A 25,260-nucleotide genomic window follows, 5' to 3' on the forward strand; every position below is an offset into this window, starting at 1 on the left:
GAAAAAGCAAAATTCCTACAAATTAAAATAGATGTATTTTAATCAGTTTGTTCTTACGAATGTTAAGTTGGCATATTTTAAATTTAACTACGATCCTCGTGGTTAAATTGAGCTCCATTCTCCATAGAATAACATGGTGCTTATAACAAAATAAGTCTTTCATCACAAAACGATCACAATATATAATGCAAGTTTCAAGACAAAGGCAGCATTCCTCTGCAACCTTTGCAAACTGCTGTTGGCCATAATGTGAGAAATCAATCAAAACCACGAAGACAAAAAAGTTTTCAACACAGTAGTCAGCATGATAATAATCTCCTAACTAAATACAAAATTTATATGGCATTAGCAGTGGACCAGATCAAGCCGAACAAGGAAAAATGAGACGTCATTGTTTGTGCTTCAACTCCAGTAAAAACCCAAAAATTGTGTAGTTATTATTACATTTTTTCCAAAAGTGATTTTTAACCTTCCACTCCACCCTCTTCCTTTTTACCTTGCCTGAGAACTTCACTTAACTAGCATAGGGAAGACCTACCATAGTTTGCGTGAGCACAAACGAGACTAGATTTGATGATTGTTTTCACCAAGATTTCACATTACAAAATAATGTCTATATAGATTGGATTGTTTTCGCCTAAAAACATTCATAGATTACCCTAGCAAAAGACCTAGCCAAAAATATAGGAAAATGAAATATATGCAGCAACATATAATATTTTAATATAGGAATACTAAACCACCATTCGTGTTTAACCGTTAAATTCCATTGCCACTTCTTGTAAAAACATATGTGAGGTACTAATTCTCACTTTCGTTTTATTTAAGCACGACCCTCAATTTCATGTACTCTTGCATTTGTAAACATTTTGTCACACCCTCAAGTATTAAAAGAATTTGCCGCTTTTCCACAAGTCAGGAAATCAAGTGGTTTGCTTCAATGGATAAAAATTCGCTATATACAGCACTGGCACTGCTGTAACTCAACACCCCAAATAAATACCCAAATTCCATTCATGCCTATCCAGACAGGTACTTTCAAGTTTCAACAATATTCCATGCTGATGCAAACTATGCAAGAAACACCAAGTAGCAAGTACCGAAATTCCGCTAAAAAATACGAACAAAAACAATTATCTGCATATAGACTCTACAATAGAAATCCATAAATCTGTGTATACCTTTGTGCACAACTAGAATAATTTAAATCTAGCAACTGTACTACAGATAACTTATCTAAACTGAATGTTAATTTTGTAGAGAAAAGGATTAGCAAACTTAAAATTTGCTCAGTCTCAATAGTTACATAGTGAATGAATCGAAGTCCAAACTGAACATGTTTTTGCTGTCAGCTCATATCATGAACACAAACTTGTGGTTTCACGGTTAAAATCCAAAGAAGACAATTCAAAGCAGTTGCTGGATCATCACATGAGCAAATTGGTCCAAAGTGTAACATAACAAACACAGCAGTATTAGTCGTCCACATGTCAAACCTTGATTGGTTCATATTTCTCACCAACTGTACCACCCTTTTGTTTTTGGAACTGTATATAGCGCATAGTAGTGGCTAAGAAAGCATCTGCCGATGGATCTGGAGTTGCAGTGTCACTTTGCATTTCATTCATAATTAACTCAATTAGGCCCTGGATAGCAGCAACTGTAACTTGTGGGTTTCCCTTCTCAAAGAAGTAAAGATACCTTGCAAAAACACACCATCATTCCAATTTACTGTTGAGAAGCAAAGAAAAACAACCCTAGCTTAGGATTATAGATGTTAATCTTACTTGTTCAAAATCTCAATGAAGAGCATTACTGATCCGGTGCTACCTCGTGCTGCATTTGCCATTTGTTGTGCAGCATTTGCAATCCTTAAAGCCCGCTTAAGGCATAATAGGACTCTGGTTCAAAAATACACACATAAGAATAACAACAAAAACAGTAAGAATCATAATAAGATAAAGTAAGAAATACATTTCCATATTCCTTTTCAAACTTTGAGACAGATCATACATCCCTTCTTTCTTTTTTCTTGCCCAGTATTTCCAACTTATGATCAGGTTTTGTGGTTACTGAGCAAATATGTTCACTACTTCACTTTCATGAGGATAGCAGCGTTGGATTAAATCATTCTTATCTCTAGTTACTTATTGCATACTTTAGTTGTTGCCGAAAAATGGTATAGACAACAATAGGATCATTTGGACATGAAAATTATTGACATCTATCTACACAACTATTAATGTTCAACTAAAGAGAATCTAGGAAAAGCACTAAACAACCTCACAAACAGAGCAATTCAAGGAAACAAGCATTCCTGAAAAGTTTAAGATTTCCTAGACGCTATATCAATAGAAAATTAGAAACAAACCTCTATCTACAACTATAGGATTATTTGGACATGAAAATTATTGACATCTATCTACGACTATTAATGTTCAACTAAAGAGAATCTAGGAGAAGCACTAAACAATCTTACAAACAGAGCAATTCAAGGAAACAAGCATTCCTGAAAAGTTTAAGATTTCCTAGACGCTATATCAATAGAAAATTAGAAACAAACCTCTCTCCATCTTTCATGTTATCATGATCATCAACCCAAAACAAATGTGAGCAAGCATACACAGCTCTGCATTGATCTGGCTTCTTTAAAAGCTTTGCTGAATACTATACGATGAAAAGGCACCAAAAAGGATATTCAAAATAAGAATAATAAAATATAGACATTAACCACTGCTAAATAAAAGAATTCAATAATCACCCCTGTGGCCTTGTGAGTTAAAGTATCCCTGTTCTCAACACCGAAGACATGCATCCTTTGAAGAGTTCCTATTATCAAATGGATAGCTGTGACCTGTGCTCTGGAATCCTGGTATAACAACACAAATGTGTAATTGAGCACTGCTGAGCCATAAATTTTTATCATGAAAAAAAGAGGATTTTGTGTGTGAGGTGGAATTTGTAGGGGTTATATGGTAAGACTTACAGAAATTTCTTCTTCGTATAGAATATAAGCTTGAGTAAAAAATTCATATGCAACAGGTTCCAACTCACAGTCATTTGCAGCCTTAACGGAAGAAAAAATAAATCAGAAAATATAGTTTGAAAAATCATTTTGATGTTCTAAGAACCAAATATATTCCAGTACCTCAGCACATTGCAAGCACAACTGCAATGCTAACTCTGGTGCCAGGACACCTAACAGAGTCTCGATGGTCTGAGATATAAAGATTAAAACATCATCAAACAAGTTAACCAATCAAATCAATTACACATAATCTTCTAATAATACACCGATTGATCACTAACAAAGAACGAAGAAGAGACGATCAGTGAATGTCTATTGTTTAGCCTACCAGTTATTGTACCAACAAATCTTCAAATCCTCGATATTAGTAAACAATTAATTATTTATACGCAATTAGGTTGGTGCAAGTTACATTTTTTATAAATAAATAAAAGAACCGGCGTTCTTTATACAAGCATATTACCTGATTCAAAAGCTGAAAGATTTTCTTTGGTGATGTTGATGCATCATCTCCAAAAGGATTTTCTTCTTGACTTTGACTTTGACCTTGCAACTGCCTGACCAACTGTAGACAGTAAAGTACATACAATAAATAAATATTAAATTATTTCACTGGGCTCTGTAGAAAAAGACAAGCAGCGGAGTTGTAGACAGACATGTGCATTTTCTATCAAAAAAAATCATAGACACGGGGAACCACAGCATAAAAAAAAAATATGACATGACCTAACATCAATCATATGACTCATTTTGAAAGTTCATCTGAATGAGAAATGGAGCTTCCAATATGACTCCTGTCAGCTGGAAATAGAAACATAAACTCTATCTCATGATGAAAATTTGCAACTTACTGACCCAGTTGCCTCATTCATTGAAGTTTAAAATGGACAGTAAATTAAATATCCACACAAATTTCCAGCTTGAAATCAAAGCCTTAGCAGCCTGTTACTAAAACTATAATCCCATTAAATTATCATCTTGCAATGTCAATGAAATATTACAGTCAACCGCAAGATAAAAACTAAGCCAAAATGCAAAACTAGTATCGTCTCCATCCTATGTCATTGCCGCCAGCATTATCAATTCACCATTAAGCAACAAACAATGTAAAACAGTGTAAAATAGAAGCATCGGACTAATCAAAATGGTCAGCCAAACCTTTAAAGAAGAAAACATAAGAGGTGGAACAGTGAAAGGCAGACGCTTTGGTCCTCCAGTCAGTATGTGCTTCCTCACAGTTTCAATGATCTGCAATTTAGTGCATGCCCATTCAAATGTTAAGCAAAAGTTGAACTCATAAACTACAACATAAACCCCCCTCCCTGAATAGGGCGTAAACTATGAAATATGCAGTCATGAGCAACATATCAAATTTCTTTTGATTATTGTCATAACACGTAAATATCCACAACTCACCTTAAACATCTCTTCTGGATCATCATTATAAAACATTTGGATCAGACGTGCAACAGAATTCTGCTCCTCTTTGAAATCATCTTCATCCAACTAAAAGGGACAGGAAAAAATGGGAAAAATAAGAGAAAGTATCACAAAAATAAGGAAAATTTTATCCTACTTTAATTGAAATGTACAACATTTGATTATTTAAGGTGCCATGTAATGGGAGAAGTCAAAACAATAGGCATTGTAAAAAAATAGCTGTGGTACTGAAATGACCTCTTCATCAGGAGTCCCGTCAGAATCCTTGATAAGCCCCTTTATCAGTTCAAACAATGCTTCAACCTACAAATAAACCAAGCTTTGTTAAAAAAAAGCTCACACCAAACGTAGAGGTTAGACCAGAAAGTAAAATAACACATACCTTGTCAGAGGTAGAAATGCGTGTTCCATTTTTCATAATGCTTTGAATAATAACAGTTGCCATGACCTTATTAGTTGGAACGTCAAGGAATTCCATTACACGAGGGTAGTTTGAAAGCTTCAAGGCAGTCATAATGTCATTATATTTCTCTAGTGGAGCACTTAATAAAGCAACAATTTGCTTCGTTGCCTTCTTGTCCTCAATTTTACCTTTGCCAGAGAGATTTTTCACACATGCTCCCTAACAAGTATACACAGTCAGGCATTGTTTTTGGAAAATCCAAGAGTAAGTCTGCTTCCTTAAATGAAAATAATCAATAACACTACGCAGATTAATTAAATGCAAAAAAAAAATTCTGATAAATAAATATTATCAAAAAGTGTCTGTCATTCTTTGAAAGCTAAGTATTTCCATGAGTTAATGAAATAAATAATGTCAAAGGCTGCATGCTGATCAGATTAATCGTATGAATCTTCAATAAGTTAACATGGATAAGCACAAATAGTTTAGAATGAAACATACCAAGACTTGATCAGCATAATCTAGTCGATCGGGGTGGACATGAAGAGTGAAAGTAAGAAGAGATGAATATAAAGTTACAACTCCAGCAGTGGGCATGTCAGGCTGTGCCTCTATGACCTGTATAACAATTGAGGAATTCAGATTTCACAATTTGTAATCAAAACAACAATAACAATTAAACATAGAAAAAAAGATGCAAATCAGAAGTAGAAAACAGAAGACAACTTTGATAGTTAAATTCAAAACGAGCATGTCAAAAATCATGCTTTACAATCAAACATTGAAGTGATGACTTGTGAAAGAAATATTTAGATAAACAGAGCACAAAAGAAAGAGGAAGAATCAAGATCAGCTATAGTATTTTAAGCCCCATAAAATGGAATACCACCCACAATCCACATATGCATAGACATAAATATCATCTGAAACAACTCTCAGCATATCATTATACTATCAGTATCATATAATATGCTTGCATAAGCATACACCAATGTTGTCAAAATTGTGATTCTTAAGATCAGGAGAGGGTAGCAAGATCACAAAACGTAAGATTGCAATCAGAATCGCGAGATCCTATCCAACCAATTACACTTTGAAAACACATTAACATTTTAAATAAAACAGGTGAAAAAATATATTCTTTAAAATTAATTGATTTTATTATGAAATACTAATATTAATATTAATAATATAAATATAGTTAGTAGATATTGAAAATTAATTCATCATCCTTTTCTTTATCTATACTGGGCCTTCATGGATAGAACTCAGCCCAAACCACCAATGTTAATAAAAAAACAGAGCAGTAAAAAATGATTAGAAAAAAATGGAGAAAACAAAAAAAGGATCCCTCTCTCACGTGAACGGCCCAAACCAATACCCCTAATCAGTGTTTCAAAACCGGGTCAAGGCACTATGCCAGAGTCAAGATCATCTTTATTTTCTCACTCCATTCATTCTCTCCATTACTGAAGTTTGTAAATGTTTTGGGGGGTATAAAAAAGATTTCCACTCATTTAATGTCATGCTTTTGTATTTATATTCCAAAACTATAATAATGGAGGAAATGGAGAGCATAGAAAATAGAGAGGATCCAAACCCTATGCCACTGACACGACACTGACACGCTGATATCGGCAGTAATTTGGCAAAATGACATAACTCAATATAATCACATGTTCTGTGTCACAAATTGACGCATTTGGACACCAGGCACGCCTTCAATAAGACATATATCGGTTGTTGACCCAGTTTATATTAAAAATTTGAAAAATATTCATGACATAAATTTCATAACTAAAAAATTTAATTAAAAATCATACATTTAAAAAAACCCAAATTTGATAAATTCCACACAATTAACACATTAATAAGTCAAGTATACTATCTTCATGTTTTAATAATGAAGAGATAGAGAGTTATTAAAAAATAGTTGGTGAGGGCGTAAACTGGGGTGGATATGGATTGATTTTCTAAAATCAAAGCATATATTACGTGAAACTCAGTGCATGCGGGTTCGATTCTTATGTGCCACTTTTATGAAACCCAATTTTCTGTGAACCGGACAATTCTTACCGGTTCACGCAATTTTGACCGGTCCATCCGAATTTTGGCCGGTTCAAATACATTAAAGGTCTAATGCCCTGACCAAATCGGGCATGGGTCTGGTTTCCAGTTCGCTCTGGCCCGGTTCAACCATCCAGCCCGGGTTTTAAAACACTGCCCCTAAGACAGAAACAAATTAACTCTAACACTAATTTACTTTTCTCCTAGCAGATTCCATTAGCTGCACCAGCAATTGACATTATCATCTCCCCCATTCTTCGAAGGCATTGCGACCAGAGAAAGCAAAAAAATGGTCACACAAGACGACCACAGACATTCGCCCATGCTGTACAGAAAAAGACAACCGCACAAAGATGGCTGCATAGAGAGCCTAACTCGAAAATAGTTTATTTCGGGATTTTGTGCCCATAAATAAACATCCAAGATCACACAAAATCGTGCTATTTCACGATCCAGGAGTGGTTTCCCTTCAATCTTGCTAAGATTTCACTCAAACGCGATCTTATTCATGATTCAGATCGCGACCTTGATACATGACCTCTTAGGAATAATTTTCTCACTTCATTATTGTTTCAAATTTTTTTTTCCATAATTAGTAACTATTAGGAATCTAGTATTAGTATAAATATGGATCAATGCTTTGTTTTAATATCAAATAGGAATCTAGTATTAGTATAAATATGGATCAATGCTTTGTTTTAATATCAAATCGTTTACATCTTATAATATTATCCGTTTTGTTCTTATTGGGTATACTCCACTCCACAAAACCAACATATACGGTAAAAACTGTCCAATATTTATAAGCTCTATTTAATCCACATCTTTAGATGAGGGACTTGAGGTTTCCTCTACTACGCCTCCTCATGCCCAAGGTATTCGCTCCAGTGCCAAGACAATACAGGTGGCCCAACAACTAATCAAGGATCAGCTTTGATCTCATATTGGACTTTGGGTCAAATTCAACCCCACATAATCGTCTAGAAGGATGAGGATTGTTCGTGCTTTATAAGCTATATTGAAGCCATACGTTGGGCTTTTCTCTAGCAGTTCTCTATTTAAATCCCTACAATTTCATCAATCCTAAAAATAGAAGAACAAGCAATGTTGTACTATTTCTTTGGAATTCATTTTTCTTTTCAATAATAGCACATTAAGAACATTATTATTCATCACTTAAAAATTTCCTGTTGGGAAGTAAACAAGTTGACTATGTACTTCCTGGAAAGTCTATCAATTAGTCTCGGGTTATATGTGTGCTGGTTGCATAATTACACAAACCATGAATGCTTCATGACTTTTAGGCAGCACACAACATAGAACTATATATGTTTTCAGTCCATGGCTGTAGTTTCCAAGATCTATCGAATCAAAAAGAATACCTTGCCAATTGCATTGCTTAATTTGGAAAATGCTTCCACCTGCAAAAACTCGGGCAAAACCTCTGCACTTGAAGCAGCATAATTTGAAAGCCTTTCCATTAACTGGGATAGTACTGTCTTGATGTCAACAGATGACTGAAATATATCGACAAAAAAGACAGAAAGAAACTGAGTGACAATACCTACTGGATTTGCAAAATAAAATTGTAATAGATATTTGGATACAGATTTTTATAGATCCTTTACTAGCAGTCAACTAGCAGGTTACTTTAACTTCTAAAGTAACAGGTGCCAACTAGCAGTCAAAGAATGCAAATACTAATTTATTTAATCTAGTATTGATGTGCCATCATCAATAGTCCTTAAAAGCATAAATATCAATACCAGATCATAACATAACATGAAACATTAACTGTAAAAAAATCTGCAAATGAAGGTGACAAAATATGGTTATGCTGGCTTCCATCTGTGGGATATGGATAGACACAAATTTAGAATTATTGAATGGACGTATTTTTAGCAAAATTTTGGGGATGCCAAATGCAGGCGCTCTTCAAGTTCTAACTGTACAGGTGTTACAGCCAATGAAAACTTGTTAATTAATACATAGTTGTTTCCTTTACTTTCTCTAATTTTCGATAATGTTCAGTAAACACGTTGCTCGTATTTTATTGATGTTTGTTCTTCAGAACCCTCTTGGATGAATGAAATCTCACTGTTTTGGAAGAAGAAAAAGCATACACGTATAAAGGCATCCTCCAGAAGTAGTATTTAAAAAATGCAAGTTCCCTAACCTGAAGTTGAGGGTAAGCGCCCAACAGCACATCAAGAGTTTGCAAATGGTACTCATCAGGGAAGACTTGAATTATGCAATCCATCAAGTAGAATTGGGCCAACTCATCTTTGCAATTCACGACCTGTCCAATATAATTGAGGATACGGAACCATTTATCCGATTAGAAAGTGGAAATGTCTTTTAACAATTAGAAAAAGATTTTTTTTTAAATTTTTTTTTTACCTGCTCAAGTACTCTAGGAAGCACAACATCTTTGTACATCTCAAGGTCAACACCCTCTATCTGACTGAGAACATGAAGATTCTTCCCAACCTAATAATGTATCAAGGATAAAAAAGCAAGAGAAGCCTTCTATAAGCATTTGATCATGTATACAATGCCATCATAGTGAAGCAAACCAGTTACAGGCTTCGGGTATTACAAGATCTCGCAGCTCGTTCCTCTCCTTTTCTCGTTTCTCCTTCTCCCGGGAAGGCCCCTGCAGACCAGAAAGCCCGACAGCAAGCCTCAACTCAGGGTCAGCTAAGAGTATGAATTTATCACATGCATTACTACACCTGCATGACCAGAAATCATGCCCTTCATGACATGCAACTATTATGACGACATGCATAAGGTTGGTCATGGTTTGGTTCAAAGAGAAAACCAAACTGAACTAAGCTGAACTCCTAAATAGATCTAATAAACTGAACCAAACTGTTACGTTTTTAAGAACCAAACTGATCTTAAAGTGAAGCGAATTGCTAATAATATTGTGAACCAAACCCAACCATAAAGTGATGCAGCGAACTGATAATATGATGAAAATCTGCCAACTATGCAGCACTGGCTGCACTGCCTTCAGCAAAGACAAGGTAGATTTTCAGTTTTTCTATATTATGCATATTTATTGCCACACTAGCAAACTGATTTAGTAACATTTATCTTATTGATTTTAAATTATATTAAAATACAACAAGCTGGTTCAGGGCTCACCAAACTGGATTCCTAAGAGTGTGCAGTTCCCAAACCATTACCAAATGACAGTTCAATTTAGTAACTTCTGTTAATGGCTTGGTTTTCTGAATTTAGTTCAGTGCAGTTTACAGTTCAGTTTGGTTTTTTCATGAACCATGAACAGGACTAGACATGCATGTCCAAACATGAGAGCATCAACAATGTGCAAAATACTCAACCAACCTGATGCTGCATCCGCACCCAAAGTTTGTTCATTTCTGTGAAATTTTGGAGTACAAACTCTACAGCATCTGATACAGTATCTGCATCCCTACAGTTGTCAGAGTAGACATCCACATATCAGGTTCAATCTTAATTTGCTACAGTTCAAAATCAATGTCACTTCCCAATCATCAAGACAAATGTAGAAATCACAGTGTTTGAATTGCAGAGACGGAAGAAAATCAAAGACAACAATAAAAAAAAACTTAGAAAAAAAAGGAAATGAAGAGGGGAGATCCAATATTATAATGACTCCAATAGTTTACAACGTTGATCAACATTGAAAAAGTGCAGTGAGATAATAAATTAGTTTGGATGTCTTCAGATCCGGCTGGCAGTCCAGATATAACTAAAAGAAGAGATGGTCTGAAAGGGTACAGCTGACTGACTCTGTTCATAGAAACTTCAAATTCGACTCAAGAAACCACAAACAGAAGTGGAGGATAAAAAATAATGCTTGATTAGTGCTTACCCCTCGTACTCAGAACCAATATCCGGCAATTTATCCTTGCTAACTTGAGAAAGATAACTTCTGAGAAAGAGTCCACGAACAGGATTCTGAATGCCACGACACATCTCTACAAGATCCTTAAGAACATCCTTAGCAGGAGCTTCCTTCGATTTGATGTATACAGATCCTACTGTACAGAGGAGATACCTAATCATAATCATAAAATATCATAAACAAGAAGCATACTAAATAGGAGAGAATAAAAACAAACAACTGATGCAACTTCAAAATTTCAATACTTTAAACCCTTCTCCTCAAAAAATAGCATGGGAGCTTCATAACCAAAAGGACATATAACATATGCCAAGGCATCAGTAACATTAATTACACCGGGATCAGTTTCTGAGCAAGTATAATCAATTTCACCATGCACCAGTGTTATCGAATATCGATTGTGGATCACAGGAAATAGCGGTTTCTTCGTATTGCGCTACACAACAGAGTTGTAGCAGTTATTTCAGAATATTTTGTACTAAATAGTGTATCATGGAACAATAGTGATTTGTTCAAATCCCGCTATGCAACATCACTATGGACGTTATTTAACAACGCCGTTATTTAACAACGCCGTCATTCACGTTGACAAAATATCAATCCAATGTTGTCAATCGCGGCTCAAAGTAATATCAAACCAATGTTGTCAATCGCCGATAGTGGATTCTTAAAATTCCGCTCCGCAAAAGTGCTACTATAGCATCTATTTGATATTTACTAAATAGTATATCGCGGAACAATAGTGGTTTGTCCGAATTCTGCTATGCTGTAGAGGTATAGCGTCACTATTTAACAACACTATCAATCTAAAGCTAAGTGATTAGGTATAAGTATCGATAAGATTGTGCATAGCTCCGTGTTCAAAAATCAATCTAGAATTAGGAAAAACGTACTCGGCACGACTACAAAACTAATTTTCACTGTTGTGTCGGTAAATATTTGTTTTTACCAACCGGTAAAAATATCTCTAAATAGGACATTTTGTAATAATTTCCTATCTGAACAGTTTATATAATAAAGGAATCAAGATTAGAAAGATTCTAGCGCCACTTACAATCGCGGCAAAATGTTGCCGGCGTGCTGGACAAGCTCGTAAAGATCAATAATGGAGCAACCACGACGAGTCTCTTCCTCGAAGAACATCTCCAGCTTCCTCAATTGATCAAATGCGCGCATATCTAAAACATCACAGAAACAGAATTCAATTTACAAATAAACAATCGCAATAGTAACAAAACAGAAACAAATTCACAAGATGAAAGTGGATCTGAATTCTGAAGTAAGAACTCACAAAGTTCGTAGTATTTGTGAGGAGAAAGCTTAGAAGTGCGAAGTTCAGAAAGCATCTGAGCAGAATATTTCAAAGCATCTCTGAGATTGTTCGAATCCTGCAACGAATCGGAAAATGAAAATCGGATCCAAATCGATTGAAATTCAAAGACGTGTCTGAAATTACGATAATCGTGAATCGCGAGTGGAAATGAAGAAGAGAGAATAAGGTTAGGGTTTAACGGAGGAGTTACCAATGCACGGTGCATGTAGAATGAATTCTGTTGAAGTCCGGCGATGCCGGCGGCGAGGAACTTCTCTTCATCTTCGGTTCCGTCGAGCATCATTTTCTCCGGCGAAGTTCTCAACTTCGATTTTGATCGCTTTTTTTAACTGTTTGTTCAACGGAACTTGTTTTGTTCTTCTTCGTGCTACTTCCGCTAAGAATAAGAATATGCTTATGGTTCCTCTTAATTTCTCCCGTTTTGCTGTTTTTGACCCCCAAATTGGCTATTAATTAAATTATTTATTTTTGAAAGAAAAATTAATAAAAAGTTGATTCACTCGTAAGGATTAAAAAAAAAAACAGAGTAAGTAAACACGTTTTTGAGTTGTCCGAAATAAATATGCGTGTAATTTTAAATATAAAATAGATTTAAAATTTAAAAAATGCTTAAAATTCATTTAATCTGAAATCAACTATAATCGTCAATTTATCAAGAAGATATTTGATTTTATTTATAACTAGCAACATATCTGTTGTGCGCCAAGCCACGCATCGAAGTGTTGTTGGTTTGTACATGTCAAATAGGATACTGTGTGAAGGATATATAAATTGCTATGATAAACTAGTTAATTGATTATGAACATAGTTGTAAGTTGCAAACTCTTCAAAAGTTTTCTCTTGGTCCCTTAAAATAAAATTAAAATATACCAACATTGTCGTCAATATGAACTTATAGCTTATCTCAAATTGTAAACCTTGATAATAATGAAGTAAGTCTTCCTCAATTTACATAATGAATTGGATTATTTCTGGAATCATTCTTGCTAGTAATTGGATCATCGTAATTGTATTGTATAAGATTGTTTCACTTGTTGTATGCAAATAATCAAGGCAACAGGATTGCAACACCGATTGAAATAAGTCTTGCTCCAAATTGATCAATCTTGTATAAAAAAATGTTTTATTAATGTTGGTCAAATTATTGAAATAATATGAGTGTGTGATGCCTCATACGAATAGTGAAACAAAGGATCTGAATGATGGCATCATTTCCACCTCGCTTGCCATATCTCAAGCACTCTCATCATTTTCGTTTTCACCTCACTTGCCATATCTGAGATTTTTCTTTCTCTTTCTATAATCAGTTTGAAGGATCAGATGTCAGAGGAGGAAGAGGGAAAGGTGGCAAGCTATGTAGGAGGTGGTGTTGATATTTTGTGATGGAAATCGTAAATCCAAGGAAACTTATTTAGCCAGTGTTTGGTTTGGCGTGCAACTACTTTTACTCTTGTTTGACAACTCTTCCACCGTGATAAAATAGAAGCTAGGAATAGTGGCTTTAAGACAAACACAAGTATGTTGCCAATTTACCGCAAAAACAAATAAGCTGGTATAGTATGTCGCTCAATCCAAAACCCCGTGCATTACATTGGTTTTCACACTAGTTTATAGCTTAAACAAAATTATAGTGTCAATTTATTGAGATTTCAAACATACATTTAGCCAACTTTCTTGTCGTGTTAGTTGTTATACAAGTTTTTGTACCGTAACGAATCACACATTATTGGGAAATTGAAACTAAGGATAATTTATATTTTATAAACAACCAAATCACTTACATTACCCAATCCAACAAGACATATTTTACAAAGCAACAAATTCCTACTCACATTATTGTACAAGCATTTGGATTATCATCACTAAATGCAGTAGTATACTTAACCTCAAACGGACTTGAACGTGCAAGAGTCAAAGCTTCTGGATCCTGCAACACATTCCTCACATACCCAGGCGGCGCCTTCTTATCATACGCCTCCGGTGCATAAGGGGTCGGAACAACGTCGCAGGGAACATAAGGCCAAAACTCAGCTTTCTTTCCTGTACGGTGCTTCACCCGCTCCAACACTTTGTTTGGCTCTACGTAACCGGTTACAGTGAGTTTGCTTTGTTTTGGTTCCACTTCCACTTTTGTCACTCCCTTCATGCCTTCCACTGATTTCTTCACTCTTCTTTCGCACCCTTCGCAATCCATCTTCACTTTTATCTCCACTACCTATTTCACCATTCTCTAGTTTTAGCAAATTCAACCTAACCAAACAACAATTAGTATATATATTTTTTTTGGAAAATGCATAATACTTTCACCTGAAGTTGCTTGCGTTTTACAAGCTTACGACCGTGGTGCACGTGACAGGATTCACATAGCTCAGAGATGATATCTAAGGCACCCATTTTGTTAAACAAACCAAGAGGACAATGGTTGCTGAAATTAGATAAAGTACAAATAAACAATGGAGAAAGAAGTGTATATAAATCTATGATGGCAATTGGCAATGCATGAGCATGAAGAAGTGTATAAATTTATGATGGCAATGCATGATTACATTAATGAACTTCTTGGCATGACTTTTGCTAGAAGTTTCTACTTGAGCAATGAGTTGTTTGGTGGGACACCTCCAATTGGACTTGCCAAAGGAAGGAAAGAAGAAAAGAAAAAGCCATCGAACAATCTGGTGAAACTTGAAAGATTAGTTTTTTTTTTTTGTCAAATGCATCTAAAGGTCCTTTAAGTTTTTCGTTTTTCCCAAAGTGATCCTTTAAGTTTCAAAAGTCTCAAACAAGTCCTTTTAGTTTTTGAATTGTTTCAAACAAGTCCTATTGTAGACAACGTAGTTGGTAATTGCTTCCTTCAACTCATCTTTGGTACCAAATCTGGCTCCTAACACCCACTTAAAATTAGTCATCTTTTTAGGTATGACAAATGGTCGATAATGCTCTTTATTGCTATCATCTGAATCATCACCATCATCCTCTAAAATGACTTGTTTGAAACGATTCAAAAACTAAAAGGACTTGTTTGGGACTTTTGAAACTTAAAGGACTTGTTTGGGACTTTTGAAACTTAAATGATCACTTTGGGAAAAACGAAAAACTTAAAGGACCTTTAAATGCATTTGACCTTTTTTTTTCTTTTTCTTTTGTCATTTTGTGTGTGTAGAAAGGTGGTGAAATTTTTTATTATTTTATACCAGTGTTGAAAGATGTATTGAATAGAAGGAAAACAGTTTTTCTTAATGATAATGGCAAATGAAAACCAATGGTGTATATAAAGATAACTGAGTACATATGATACTCCAACAGTCCAATAGTCTCCCTTATTTGGAGAACTCGAAACTTGCATTAAAGGAGAGTTTTGGAGGGTTTATATGAATTTTCAAATCTAGTCTATATTGTTATAATATTCTTAAAATTAAAAATATATTAATCATAAACATTATTTTATCATTCTCTAAACAATTGCTTTTTCAAAAAATGTAAAAGATTTCTCAATTTTTCTATATATTTCTCACCTCCTCAAAACTCTTCATTCTCTTTCCCTTCCAAACTCCCAAAGAAAACCTAAAAGTTAGCTCAAGGATGGACGAAAACAATCTTAGCATGCAGAGGAAGGGTTCTATTATCCACTTATAAAAAGTAGTGTTCCAATATCAGCCTCTAATAGAAAACCAGAGAAAACTAAACCCGGGAGATCACCGGCAAAACCAAACAAAACAATATTCCACAACAATTGTGTGTTTAAAAATAAATTTACAAAATTAACTTTTAGTTAACGCTAGTTCAAAATAATTTGAAAACTAATTTTTAATCAAAAGTTGGTAGGAGTGTGTTTGTTAACTTAGTCCATCATATTTATAAATGAAAGTGAGTTAGCAAGTACAAATATATAAAGAAAAACATAAATATTCTTATCCAAAGCAGACGAAAACAAAATAGTAAAACAAAGCAAATTGATAAAACATCGAAGGACAAAATTTATTAATAATCAAGTCTCTGCATAAATCGAATAAAGATCGACAAAACAGAAACAACAAAGTAAAGGGCGTCGTATACAGAGAAAAAATTGTACACCGACATGCATCTACCATGGTTTTCAAACCATAGTTTTCAAGACACCGACATGCATGTCTAAGAAGAGAACCTAATAAAGAATTACTATCACGTCTTTGGTGTTGCATCTATAATTATAGATCACCATTATAAGATTCAACATCTAAAGGAGACATGCATCTACCATATATACATATAAAGAAAAACATTACAAGTCAGGCAAAACCACCATAGCAGAAAAAGCAATTTGATAAAACAGATTAGATACAATCCGTTTTCATTACAGTACGTAGCATGCATGTCTAAGAAGAGAACACCTATCTAATATCACATCTAAGTGCTGCATCTACCATTACATAGATCACTACCTAAGATTTAATAATTTGTCCAAAATTATATTTTATCATGTATTGCTTCATAATTTATTATAGCGTATCAATTATATATTAATGGTGTGAATCAAAAATAAAGAAAATAAAATAATTACAAGTTTGATTATATTAAAATAAACTAAAATATTTATCACAGGAAGTGGATGTAAATTTAAACATAAGAGGGAGGAACGTGTAATTCAAGATTTTATAAAAGAAAAGTGTATTCTTCTCTAATATATTTTACATAAGAGGGGTGGTGACTGTAAATTTGATATTAACAAAAGAATAAAGGATGATGTAATTTAAGCACTTTAATCCATAGATAAACACTTTATTCCATTTTTATATAATCAAAAATCTAATGTATTTTTCTCCCTATTTTTTGTTGTTATGTGATACCAAACCATGTAGGATCACAATAAGTTTCCTTTATTAATGTTTATCAAAAGTTATACTATTAGTTATATTTATGCTGAAAAATGAAAAACTATTTTCATTAACTTTTGAAGAAAATCATTTTTAATAGAAGAGATAGAAATACAACTTTTTTTCCAAAATTTTAAACGAACATAATGACATATACTTTTCTTAACAATATATGTAAGAAATAATTTATAAACGAGAATTAACTTACGCTCTTTGAAAATTGTGTATTTAATATATTTTTAGATGCATATTCAATATCTTAAAGGATTAAAAATCGAGTAAATTGAACTTTTTATCAACAAATAATATAATTAACTGGGTTGGTATCATATAATTTATGTTAAGGTTTATAAAAGGCTATATATATATATATATATATATATATATATATATATATATATATATATATATATATATATATATATATATGGGTCTTGCTACAAGCCACCCTTTGGTGGTGTCTTTTAGCAAGTCACACCTCAAGGTATGATTTGCACTTTTTAGTTATAACTTTGCTAAAAGACACCTTCATAAAAGTAAGTTGGTGTCTTTTCGCAAATGCTCATAGAGTAACTTGCTAAAAGACACCTTCACAAAAGGTGTCTTCTAGCAAAACCCTATATATATATATCACTAAGCTAAAGTCAAGCTCATCATATTATTCTACAAAAACATGAAGTTGCTCTTTCAAAACCTTCTTTTTCAATCACCTCTTGTCACTCGTTTCTGTCTTGCTACAATCCTTATCTCTCTCCATTATGGTAATGCTGTGAATCTACCAAACAATGAAACAGTTCCAGCATTCATTGCCTTTGGTGACTCTATAGTTGACTCAGGTAATAACAACTACATCATCAACACTGTGTTCAAGTGCAACTTTCCACCTTATGGTAAAGACTTTGGTGGTGGAAATCAACCAACTGGAAGATTCAGCAACGGTTTAGTCCCTTCAGACATCATTGGTACAAAAATAAATCTTGTTCATTGCAATAGTTTTAAATTGCAGCGCAGACCGCAATTTAAAACCATTTATACATCGGAGAAAAAATAGAATGAACAAATTTTTTTTCAAGTTTCTTAAGAACAAGTTCGTTATTTTTTTCAGCTTCAAAATTTGGAGTCAAGAAGCTTTTGCCAGCTTATCTTGATCCAAATTTGCAACTTCAAGATCTTCTAACAGGTGTAAGCTTTGCCTCTGGTGGTTCCGGATATGATCCTCTAACTTCTAAATCAGCAGTAAATAATAACTATCTCTAACACTGAATTTGAATCTATAATTACATGCATAGCATATATTTAAACTAACAATAATATTTTTTACTTTTTTTGCAAGTCTGTGATATCATTATCAGATCAATTGAACATGTTCAAGGAGTACAAAAATAAGATAAAGGAAGCAGTTGGAGAAATGAGAATGAAAACGATAATATCAAAGAGTGTATACATTATTTGCTTAGGAAGTAATGACATTGCTAATACTTATGCCCAAACACCATACAGGAGAGTAAAGTATGATATTCCATCATACACAGACTTATTGGCTTCATATGCCTCAAACTTCTTGCAGGTATGTTATACAAACAATAACATATCATTTGTGCAATTGTTTGTACATTTTGAAGTTATCCAATGTAACTTTTAATAATTAGTCATTATTAGCCAATCCTTTAAAAAAAAATATGTATATACTAAAAGTCATCAAACATATAGGCATAGGCTTTGTTTGGATAAACAACTAAATTAAGCACTAATAGTATAAACACTTATATATAAGATTAAATAAAGTCAAATTGTTTTCATATAAGTTATAAGCAGTTTTCATAAACGCTGCAGGAGAGTTTATGAAAATAAGCTAAAAACAGCTTATAGACATGCAATAAGTTGGTTTCATAAGCTCTCAAAAAATATCACAAGAACTTACGACATTAGATAAACTCAAATAAGTCAATCTAAACAAGATCTTAATTTTTGTTATAACAGTATTTTCTTTGTCTAGTGGTATTAGTTTTTTTCTTTGACGAAAAATGCTGAACAGAAGTTTCGAACTCGAATAAATTGAATTGGATGCAGGAACTATATGGTTTAGGAGCTAGGAGGATTGGAGTAATTGGCATGCCAAATATAGGGTGTGTGCCCTCACAGAGAACAATTGGAGGAGGCATTGAAAGAGGATGTTCAGATTTTGAAAACCAAGCAGCAAGACTCTTCAACTCCAAATTAGTATCTCAAATGGAAGCCTTTGAAAATAAATTTCCAGAAGCTAAGCTTGTCTACCTTGATATTTACACTTCATTAACGCAGTTAGTTCAAAACCCTGCTAAATATGGTAATCAGACACAAACATTGTCATTAATTTTACCTCATTATACATATTATTGGACAGTTATACATCTGTGACGAATATTTAGATGCCTATAGTAAATGATATTCACCACAAAGTATAAGTTGGTTTACCATTACATTCAGAAACTTTCACATAAAAGGAAAACATTTACTAGGAACAAAGAGTAAGGCTAAGTCTATGGTGAACAAGGAATAAAAGTCTTGCACCACGCACAAGGTTATTTCCATCATTGGATCAATAAGTTTCACCGTTAAATTAAATGAAATATGATGTGATTTATGAATTCAATGATAGAAAGTAGACTTGTGCATGGTGCAAGTAATTTACTTGTGCATGTTAGACAAAACCATACAGTAATATTATGATGACCATCGGGCACCGTATTGACGAATTTGATTGAGTAAAGATAATCGTTATTTTTCAAACGAAAATTTTGACAAATAGAAAACAAAATTTCTTTGATTTCAGAGTATATGAAGGCCTAATTATATTACTAGTGATAGAAATGTCTGCTTTATTTATAGGTACCGGAAATTATATAGTAACAAAACTCACATTTTGTTGAGAAATGTGAGATCTCTACTCATAGATTCGGATTCCCTGCAGTGGGAAAAAACAAGTATTTACACGTAGTTTTTGATCTTGGCCGTTAATTTAAGATTGAACTGTTTATATTACACAATAACAAAATCAATTTAGAACGATATTGACGTTAATCCCTCGACTGAGTTGATTAGTGTATTTTTTTTTGTCTAATTCATTACTCATTGTATTTGGTGCATGGTTTAGGTTTTGAAGTAGCAGATAAAGGATGTTGTGGAACAGGAAACATAGAAGTAAGTATATTGTGCAACCATTACAGCTCAAACATATGTTCAAACCCTTCAAGCTATATATTCTGGGACAGTTACCATCCCACACAAGAGGCTTATAATTTGCTTTGTGCTATGGTCTTTGATGACAAAATCAAGGACTTCTTCTAGTAGCTTCTATTTTCTACACTATTTACTTCTTGTGCACCTATATATACACCGAATAAAGTATGTAAATACATGAATCGACTTGTCTCAAATTGTTCTTCTGTTAAGGAAAACAATTGGCGATTTGAAATTACGGGACTTATATTTGTATTGTATCTTCAATCTATGAATTTGGTGGTACTTTTATGAAATTTTATCTTGAAATTGTATAGAAAGACCAAGTATATAAACCTTGAGTGAAAAAGAGTATAATAAACCAAGCGGTTGGGTTGTAGTGATTAAAGAATTTTAGTCAATGTTGAAAGATCTGAGATACCAAAGTTTGATTTATGATTAAAACAATCATAATTTTTACTTGGGCAAAGTCCCAAATCAAATTTATTTGGGCGCACATAATGTAAAAAATTATTAATATAAATAATATGGTCGCATCATTTAGTTCTTTTTTCTTTTATTTTTTTTATTTGTGAGTGTGTGTCCAAATAAAATTGAATTGGAGTTGTGTCCAAATTAAAATTGCTCTCGATTAATTAGAGGGAGAAACTCTTGTATGGTCAGAAAGACTTTAGACACAACATTTAGTCACACTCACAAAAATTTTAAAAAAAAGGTAGAAAGAGAAAAGAATTAAATAATGTTTTCAAATAATTAAATGATAACTCATCCGTTCCAAAATAACTTAGCTATTTGCACAACAACAACAACAAAATCTTAAAATAATTGACCAATTTCACTTTTCAATGTAATATTAATTACTTTTTTTCAATTACAAACCTAATTAATATTATTTCCATCACTCCCAATTTAATACTATTTTGTATATTCTACTTTGTATTTATTATAACGGGGAATGCCGCAATACTTTGTATTTATTATAATGGGGAATGCCGCAATACTTGACCATACACTCAAAAGCGAAAAGAACAAAATGCTCACTTATTATGGGACGGAGGAAGTATGTAATATTAAGTGTGTGTGTGTGTGTCCAAATATTTTGTCCGAACCTTGTGAACAAGTGTGCCATGTGACCGCTACAAGATGTTGTCAAGGCAAGTTCAATTTTATAGTGTGTTCAATGAGTTGAAAAATAAGGAAGTGCACAACTCAACTTCAATTGTAGTGTATTTGACATTAAAATTGTTCGTGATCATGAGATTGGACAAAATGGAAGGCAAATGATCGCAATCCATTAAAATTCAATAATATTACATTGAATAGCCCTAAACGTGTGCTAAATAGTCCAAAACATGAAACCAAACATACATTAAGTGGAGAATGCGTAACTAAAATCACATCTCAAAAGTTTTCTATATGTGAGATAAACATCATCTATTATCATCATCTTCCACAATATTCCTAAATATTTGAGTCTTGAGAACAATATACAAAATTAATTCCTAACAAGAAAACATGACACAAGATATAGGGTGTGTTTGGTAAAATTAAGCTATAAGCTAGCTGATAGCTGATAAGCTAGCTGATAGCTGAAAAGCTAGCTTATAGCTGATGACTGATAGCTGAAAAGTTAGCTGGTTGAAATTAAAGTGTTTCGTAAAACTAGCTTTTTATGTAATTAATAAATATGAAATGACATAAAAGTACATGTATGTTTAATTTATATAAGTTATATGCATAAACATTTTTCCACCTAAAAAAATGTTTAAACATTTTTAACTAATATATTTATGTATTTTTCCCCTTGAAAATTATAAATATGAAATATGAACTTCATTGAGATATTTTTTTTAACTAAATTTGCTCAACTTCATAATCATATCTTTCAATTTTTATGAAAAATTATACTCCCTCCGGTCCTTATTATAAGAAAAGTTGACTTTTTAGGTTCATAGAATAATTAATGTATCTTATTGGAAATATAGACTAGATACATCACTTATACAATGAACCAAAAAAGTTAATTGTTTCTTATAATAAGGACCGGAGGGAGTATGTTTTATTTAACAGCGAAAAGAAAAAGAAAACAAAGCTAAATAAGTAATAGGAATTTAACAGTTTCAAACATAAAATCAATAAAAAAGAGCAATGAGAAGCGGTTACTATCCCTAAGGCTTTGTTTGGGAGTTTGGAGGGGAGGGGAAGGGAGGGGAGGGCTTTGGGGGGTTGAAAATATATAGAAAAATGGACAAAAAATTCACATTTTTTGAAAGAACAATTTTTTTAGAGAATTATAAACTAATACTTATGATTAATATACTTTTAATTTTAAGAATATTATAACAATATAGATTGAATTTGAAAAATTCATATAAACCCTCCATAACCCCCCCAAAACCCTCCCCCAATACAATTTTTGAGTTCCCCCAAATGAGGGGGATTTTTTATTATGAGTAAAAAATTAACCTCTAAAACCCTCTCCTCCCAATGTCTTCTATTTCTTCCACTTGCTCCTTCCTTTTTCCCAAAACCCTCCCCTCCCCTCCCCTCCAAACTCCCAAACAAAGCCTAAGAGAATAATAACGTGGGTAGCTTGTTTTTTAACGTGGCCAGTTTTTTTGTTTACAAACAATAATAAAATAATGTTAAAGGTTAAAAATGGAAGAAAATGTAAAAAGCTAAAAGCTACTTGGATTAACTTTTTAAAAAACGCTATAAGCTAGTGAAAAAAGCTTTTTACCAAACACATCACATTCTATTAAAACAAGCTTATAAGCTAGTCCAACAAGCTATAAGCTAGCTTTTTTGTGTTACCAAACACAGCCATAGTCTAGTGTGAGCTGGTCCAACTGGATAATACTTGGGTGACATTGTGGTTGGTGATATTGGCCAAGCACAATGTCACAGGTGTACAAAGAAAAAAAAATATTGTGAAAGAAAAAGAAGAAAGACATCTATGACTCTGTGATTGACCAATGTTACAATATCACCAATCACAATGTCACCCAAGTGCTACTGAGTCCAACTAATGACTCAATATCTACTACTCTAGATCACCATCGAAGCTAGCTAAGCAACATCCACATTTGGTAGTACAACTGTTTTTGTCAAGGATTTTGAGGAATTGTATCACCATATATGTTTTTATTTTGTCAATGTCAATAATTAATAGGTTCACGTCCATTCATGTGTTAATGAAAACCCTTTTTCTGTTGTCAAATCGTCCTCAAGTAGTAACTCTTCATATATAGCAGTTGCCTCCACCATTTTTTTGCAACCCTTACATGTACTTTTCAATTAGTTAGCAGTTGCTTTCTACTGAAATGTGAAGGAAAAAAATTGCGTTGATTGTATTATAATTTGTAGGGTCATCGTTTTTTTATAATATTATTAAGGTAATCCATATTCGAAGTTAAAGTTAAAAAAAAGTCTAGCTAATTGCATGTTTGGAACAAATTATTTGAGAAATGTTTTCTTATACATCAAAAGTTGACAAATATTGTACACTTTCTGATCTTGCATTAATCTCTTGTATCGTGCTAACAATTAAACTAAGAACATTATTTAAGAAATCTATAAAAGAATATCTTGCAAATACAAGTCTGTAAAAGTTATCACTTTTAAAAGTAATGAATACATATTATTATTTTTTTTTAAAAATTAAAGAATACATATAAAAGTACATATCATTACTACCTGAGTGATTTCTTTAAGTGAAATACTAAACGGTGCCCCAGGCACTAGACATGGCAACGGGGCAGGGCGGGGGCGGGTTTTAACATACTCGGCCCCGCCCCCGTTTCACTCTACCCAGCCCCGCCCCCGCCCCCAACCCGGTGGGGATAGAAACTTTACCCTAGACCCGTCCCCGCCCCCGCCCGCAAAAACTGTACAAAAAAAAAATCGCAGTAAGATTTTTAAAAGGACATCGAATGAAACTTAAATTTTCCTACTATCTAAACATTTTCATTCATGGCATTATTTAAGAATCATTTTAAAATATTAGGCTTTATCATGTAGATCGAGAAAGAATATATGTGCCAATTTCTTTCTTTATATCTTACATCATTGTGGTCAATCTTCCAGATAAATTTGAGACATCTTTAGTATTAACTTCTCTTTATAATCTTCATAATTTATGCAAGGAAAAAACGGTTAACTAGTGTATTTAGCGTATAAATAAAGTATATTATTAAATTATTTATAAGATAATAACAAATTGGTGGTATGGTGTTGTAGTTGTTTGCTTTAAGAATTTGTCGTGTGATCATACTTCAGTTGGCAAAGACAATGTGGTATGTATGAGTTGGATTCGAATTTCAGATTCTCCAATTATTCATCTTTTAAGGGTGAATTTCAATCCTCTAAATTACTTGAAAAAAAAAAAGATTTGGTGTGTAATCCAAACTTACATGATGATTCATTTTGCCATTTTAAAAGTTTTTATAGCAGTGAATGCTACATACATATCGTGAAATCTCACATAGCGTATTTGAAGCCACTTGAGTCACTTTAGTTCTGAAATTAAAGAAAGGGTTATGTTAATCGGTGCCCTAGAGACACCGATTAAGAATACCAAAAAAGAAAGTTTTAAATTAAAAATGACACTTTTTAGATTTTTTATGGATTGATTACACAATTTTTAATGCAATAATTATTATATAACTTCATTTTTTTAGTATCCTTGAACAGTGCCCGGTAGACATGGCAACACAACCCGCACCCACCGGGTCCCGCCGCCCCGATTTTAACGGGGAAAAGCCGAATTAACTGGGTCCGGATGCGGGGAAAACCCGGAGTTTTCATGCGGGGACGGGGCCGGGGGATGCTCACACCCGCCCCGCACCCACCCCCGCCCCGCACCCGTATATACAAATTTACCTTATTATCCTTATTTTACTTAAATTAGCATGTGTATATAGGAAACTGAAAACTGGAACCCTATTGACTCAAATTACAAAGACAATGTTGAGAAAAAGATGGTAATTTTCTTTTCCTCTTCAGCCGTATAACTCAAAG

General features: G+C 33.4%; 3 protein-coding genes across 3 annotated transcripts; 1 reads left to right on the top strand and 2 right to left on the bottom strand.

Annotated features, from left to right (window-relative positions):
* Positions 1-1,118: 1,118 nt before the first annotated feature.
* On the bottom strand, positions 1,119-12,574 carry LOC146920180 (vacuolar protein sorting-associated protein 35A-like). The gene is made up of 21 exons (XM_085713605.1): positions 12,363-12,574; positions 12,131-12,227; positions 11,894-12,017; positions 10,807-10,992; positions 10,296-10,383; positions 9,538-9,594; positions 9,339-9,428; positions 9,115-9,237; positions 8,321-8,455; positions 5,373-5,489; positions 4,851-5,090; positions 4,706-4,771; positions 4,445-4,534; positions 4,187-4,276; positions 3,492-3,593; positions 3,149-3,217; positions 2,987-3,067; positions 2,762-2,869; positions 2,564-2,667; positions 1,788-1,901; positions 1,119-1,701 (listed from the first exon to the last, which is right to left on the bottom strand). Exons 1-21 carry the CDS (start codon positions 12,453-12,455, stop codon positions 1,491-1,493), a joined length of 2,385 nt encoding a protein of 794 aa, XP_085569731.1. The 5' UTR covers positions 12,456-12,574; the 3' UTR covers positions 1,119-1,490.
* A 1,268-nt stretch (positions 12,575-13,842) lies between these two features.
* HIPP27 (Heavy metal transport/detoxification superfamily protein) lies at positions 13,843-14,872 on the bottom strand. The gene is made up of 2 exons (XM_085713607.1): positions 14,480-14,872; positions 13,843-14,387 (listed from the first exon to the last, which is right to left on the bottom strand). Exons 1-2 carry the CDS (start codon positions 14,564-14,566, stop codon positions 14,001-14,003), a joined length of 474 nt encoding a protein of 157 aa, XP_085569733.1. The 5' UTR covers positions 14,567-14,872; the 3' UTR covers positions 13,843-14,000.
* Positions 14,873-17,669: 2,797 nt separating this feature from the next.
* Positions 17,670-20,537, top strand: LOC146920182 (GDSL esterase/lipase EXL3-like). Its single transcript, XM_085713606.1, has 5 exons — positions 17,670-17,984; positions 18,128-18,258; positions 18,356-18,589; positions 19,093-19,348; positions 20,156-20,537. The coding sequence occupies exons 1-5, from the start codon at positions 17,696-17,698 to the stop codon at positions 20,347-20,349; spliced, it is 1,104 nt and encodes a 367-aa protein (XP_085569732.1). The 5' UTR covers positions 17,670-17,695; the 3' UTR covers positions 20,350-20,537.
* The last annotated feature ends 4,723 nt before the right edge of the window (positions 20,538-25,260 follow it).

The sequence above is a fragment of the Medicago sativa genome, chromosome 5 (assembly GCF_051527215.1).
Source record: "Medicago sativa cultivar Bolivia chromosome 5, Bolivia_mono, whole genome shotgun sequence".
In the NCBI taxonomy this organism is placed as follows: Eukaryota; Viridiplantae; Streptophyta; class Magnoliopsida; order Fabales; family Fabaceae; genus Medicago; species Medicago sativa.

Coding starts and splice junctions, on each gene's coding strand:
- LOC146920180 (XM_085713605.1), bottom strand. CDS start 12,455: ATGATGCTCGACGGAACCGAAGATGAAGAGAAGTTCCTCGCCGCCGGC. Junction 12,018..12,130: donor TCACAAATACTACGAACTTT/GTGAGTTCTTAC, acceptor GTGATGTTTTAG/ATATGCGCGCATTTGATCAA. Junction 1,702..1,787: donor TTCATTGAGATTTTGAACAA/GTAAGATTAACA, acceptor TGTTTTTGCAAG/GTATCTTTACTTCTTTGAGA.
- HIPP27 (XM_085713607.1), bottom strand. CDS start 14,566: ATGGGTGCCTTAGATATCATCTCTGAGCTATGTGAATCCTGTCACGTG. Junction 14,388..14,479: donor TAAAACGCAAGCAACTTCAG/GTGAAAGTATTA, acceptor ATGGTGAAATAG/GTAGTGGAGATAAAAGTGAA.
- LOC146920182 (XM_085713606.1), top strand. CDS start 17,696: ATGAAGTTGCTCTTTCAAAACCTTCTTTTTCAATCACCTCTTGTCACT. Junction 18,259..18,355: donor CTCTAACTTCTAAATCAGCA/GTAAATAATAAC, acceptor TTTTTTTGCAAG/TCTGTGATATCATTATCAGA. Junction 18,590..19,092: donor ATGCCTCAAACTTCTTGCAG/GTATGTTATACA, acceptor AATTGGATGCAG/GAACTATATGGTTTAGGAGC.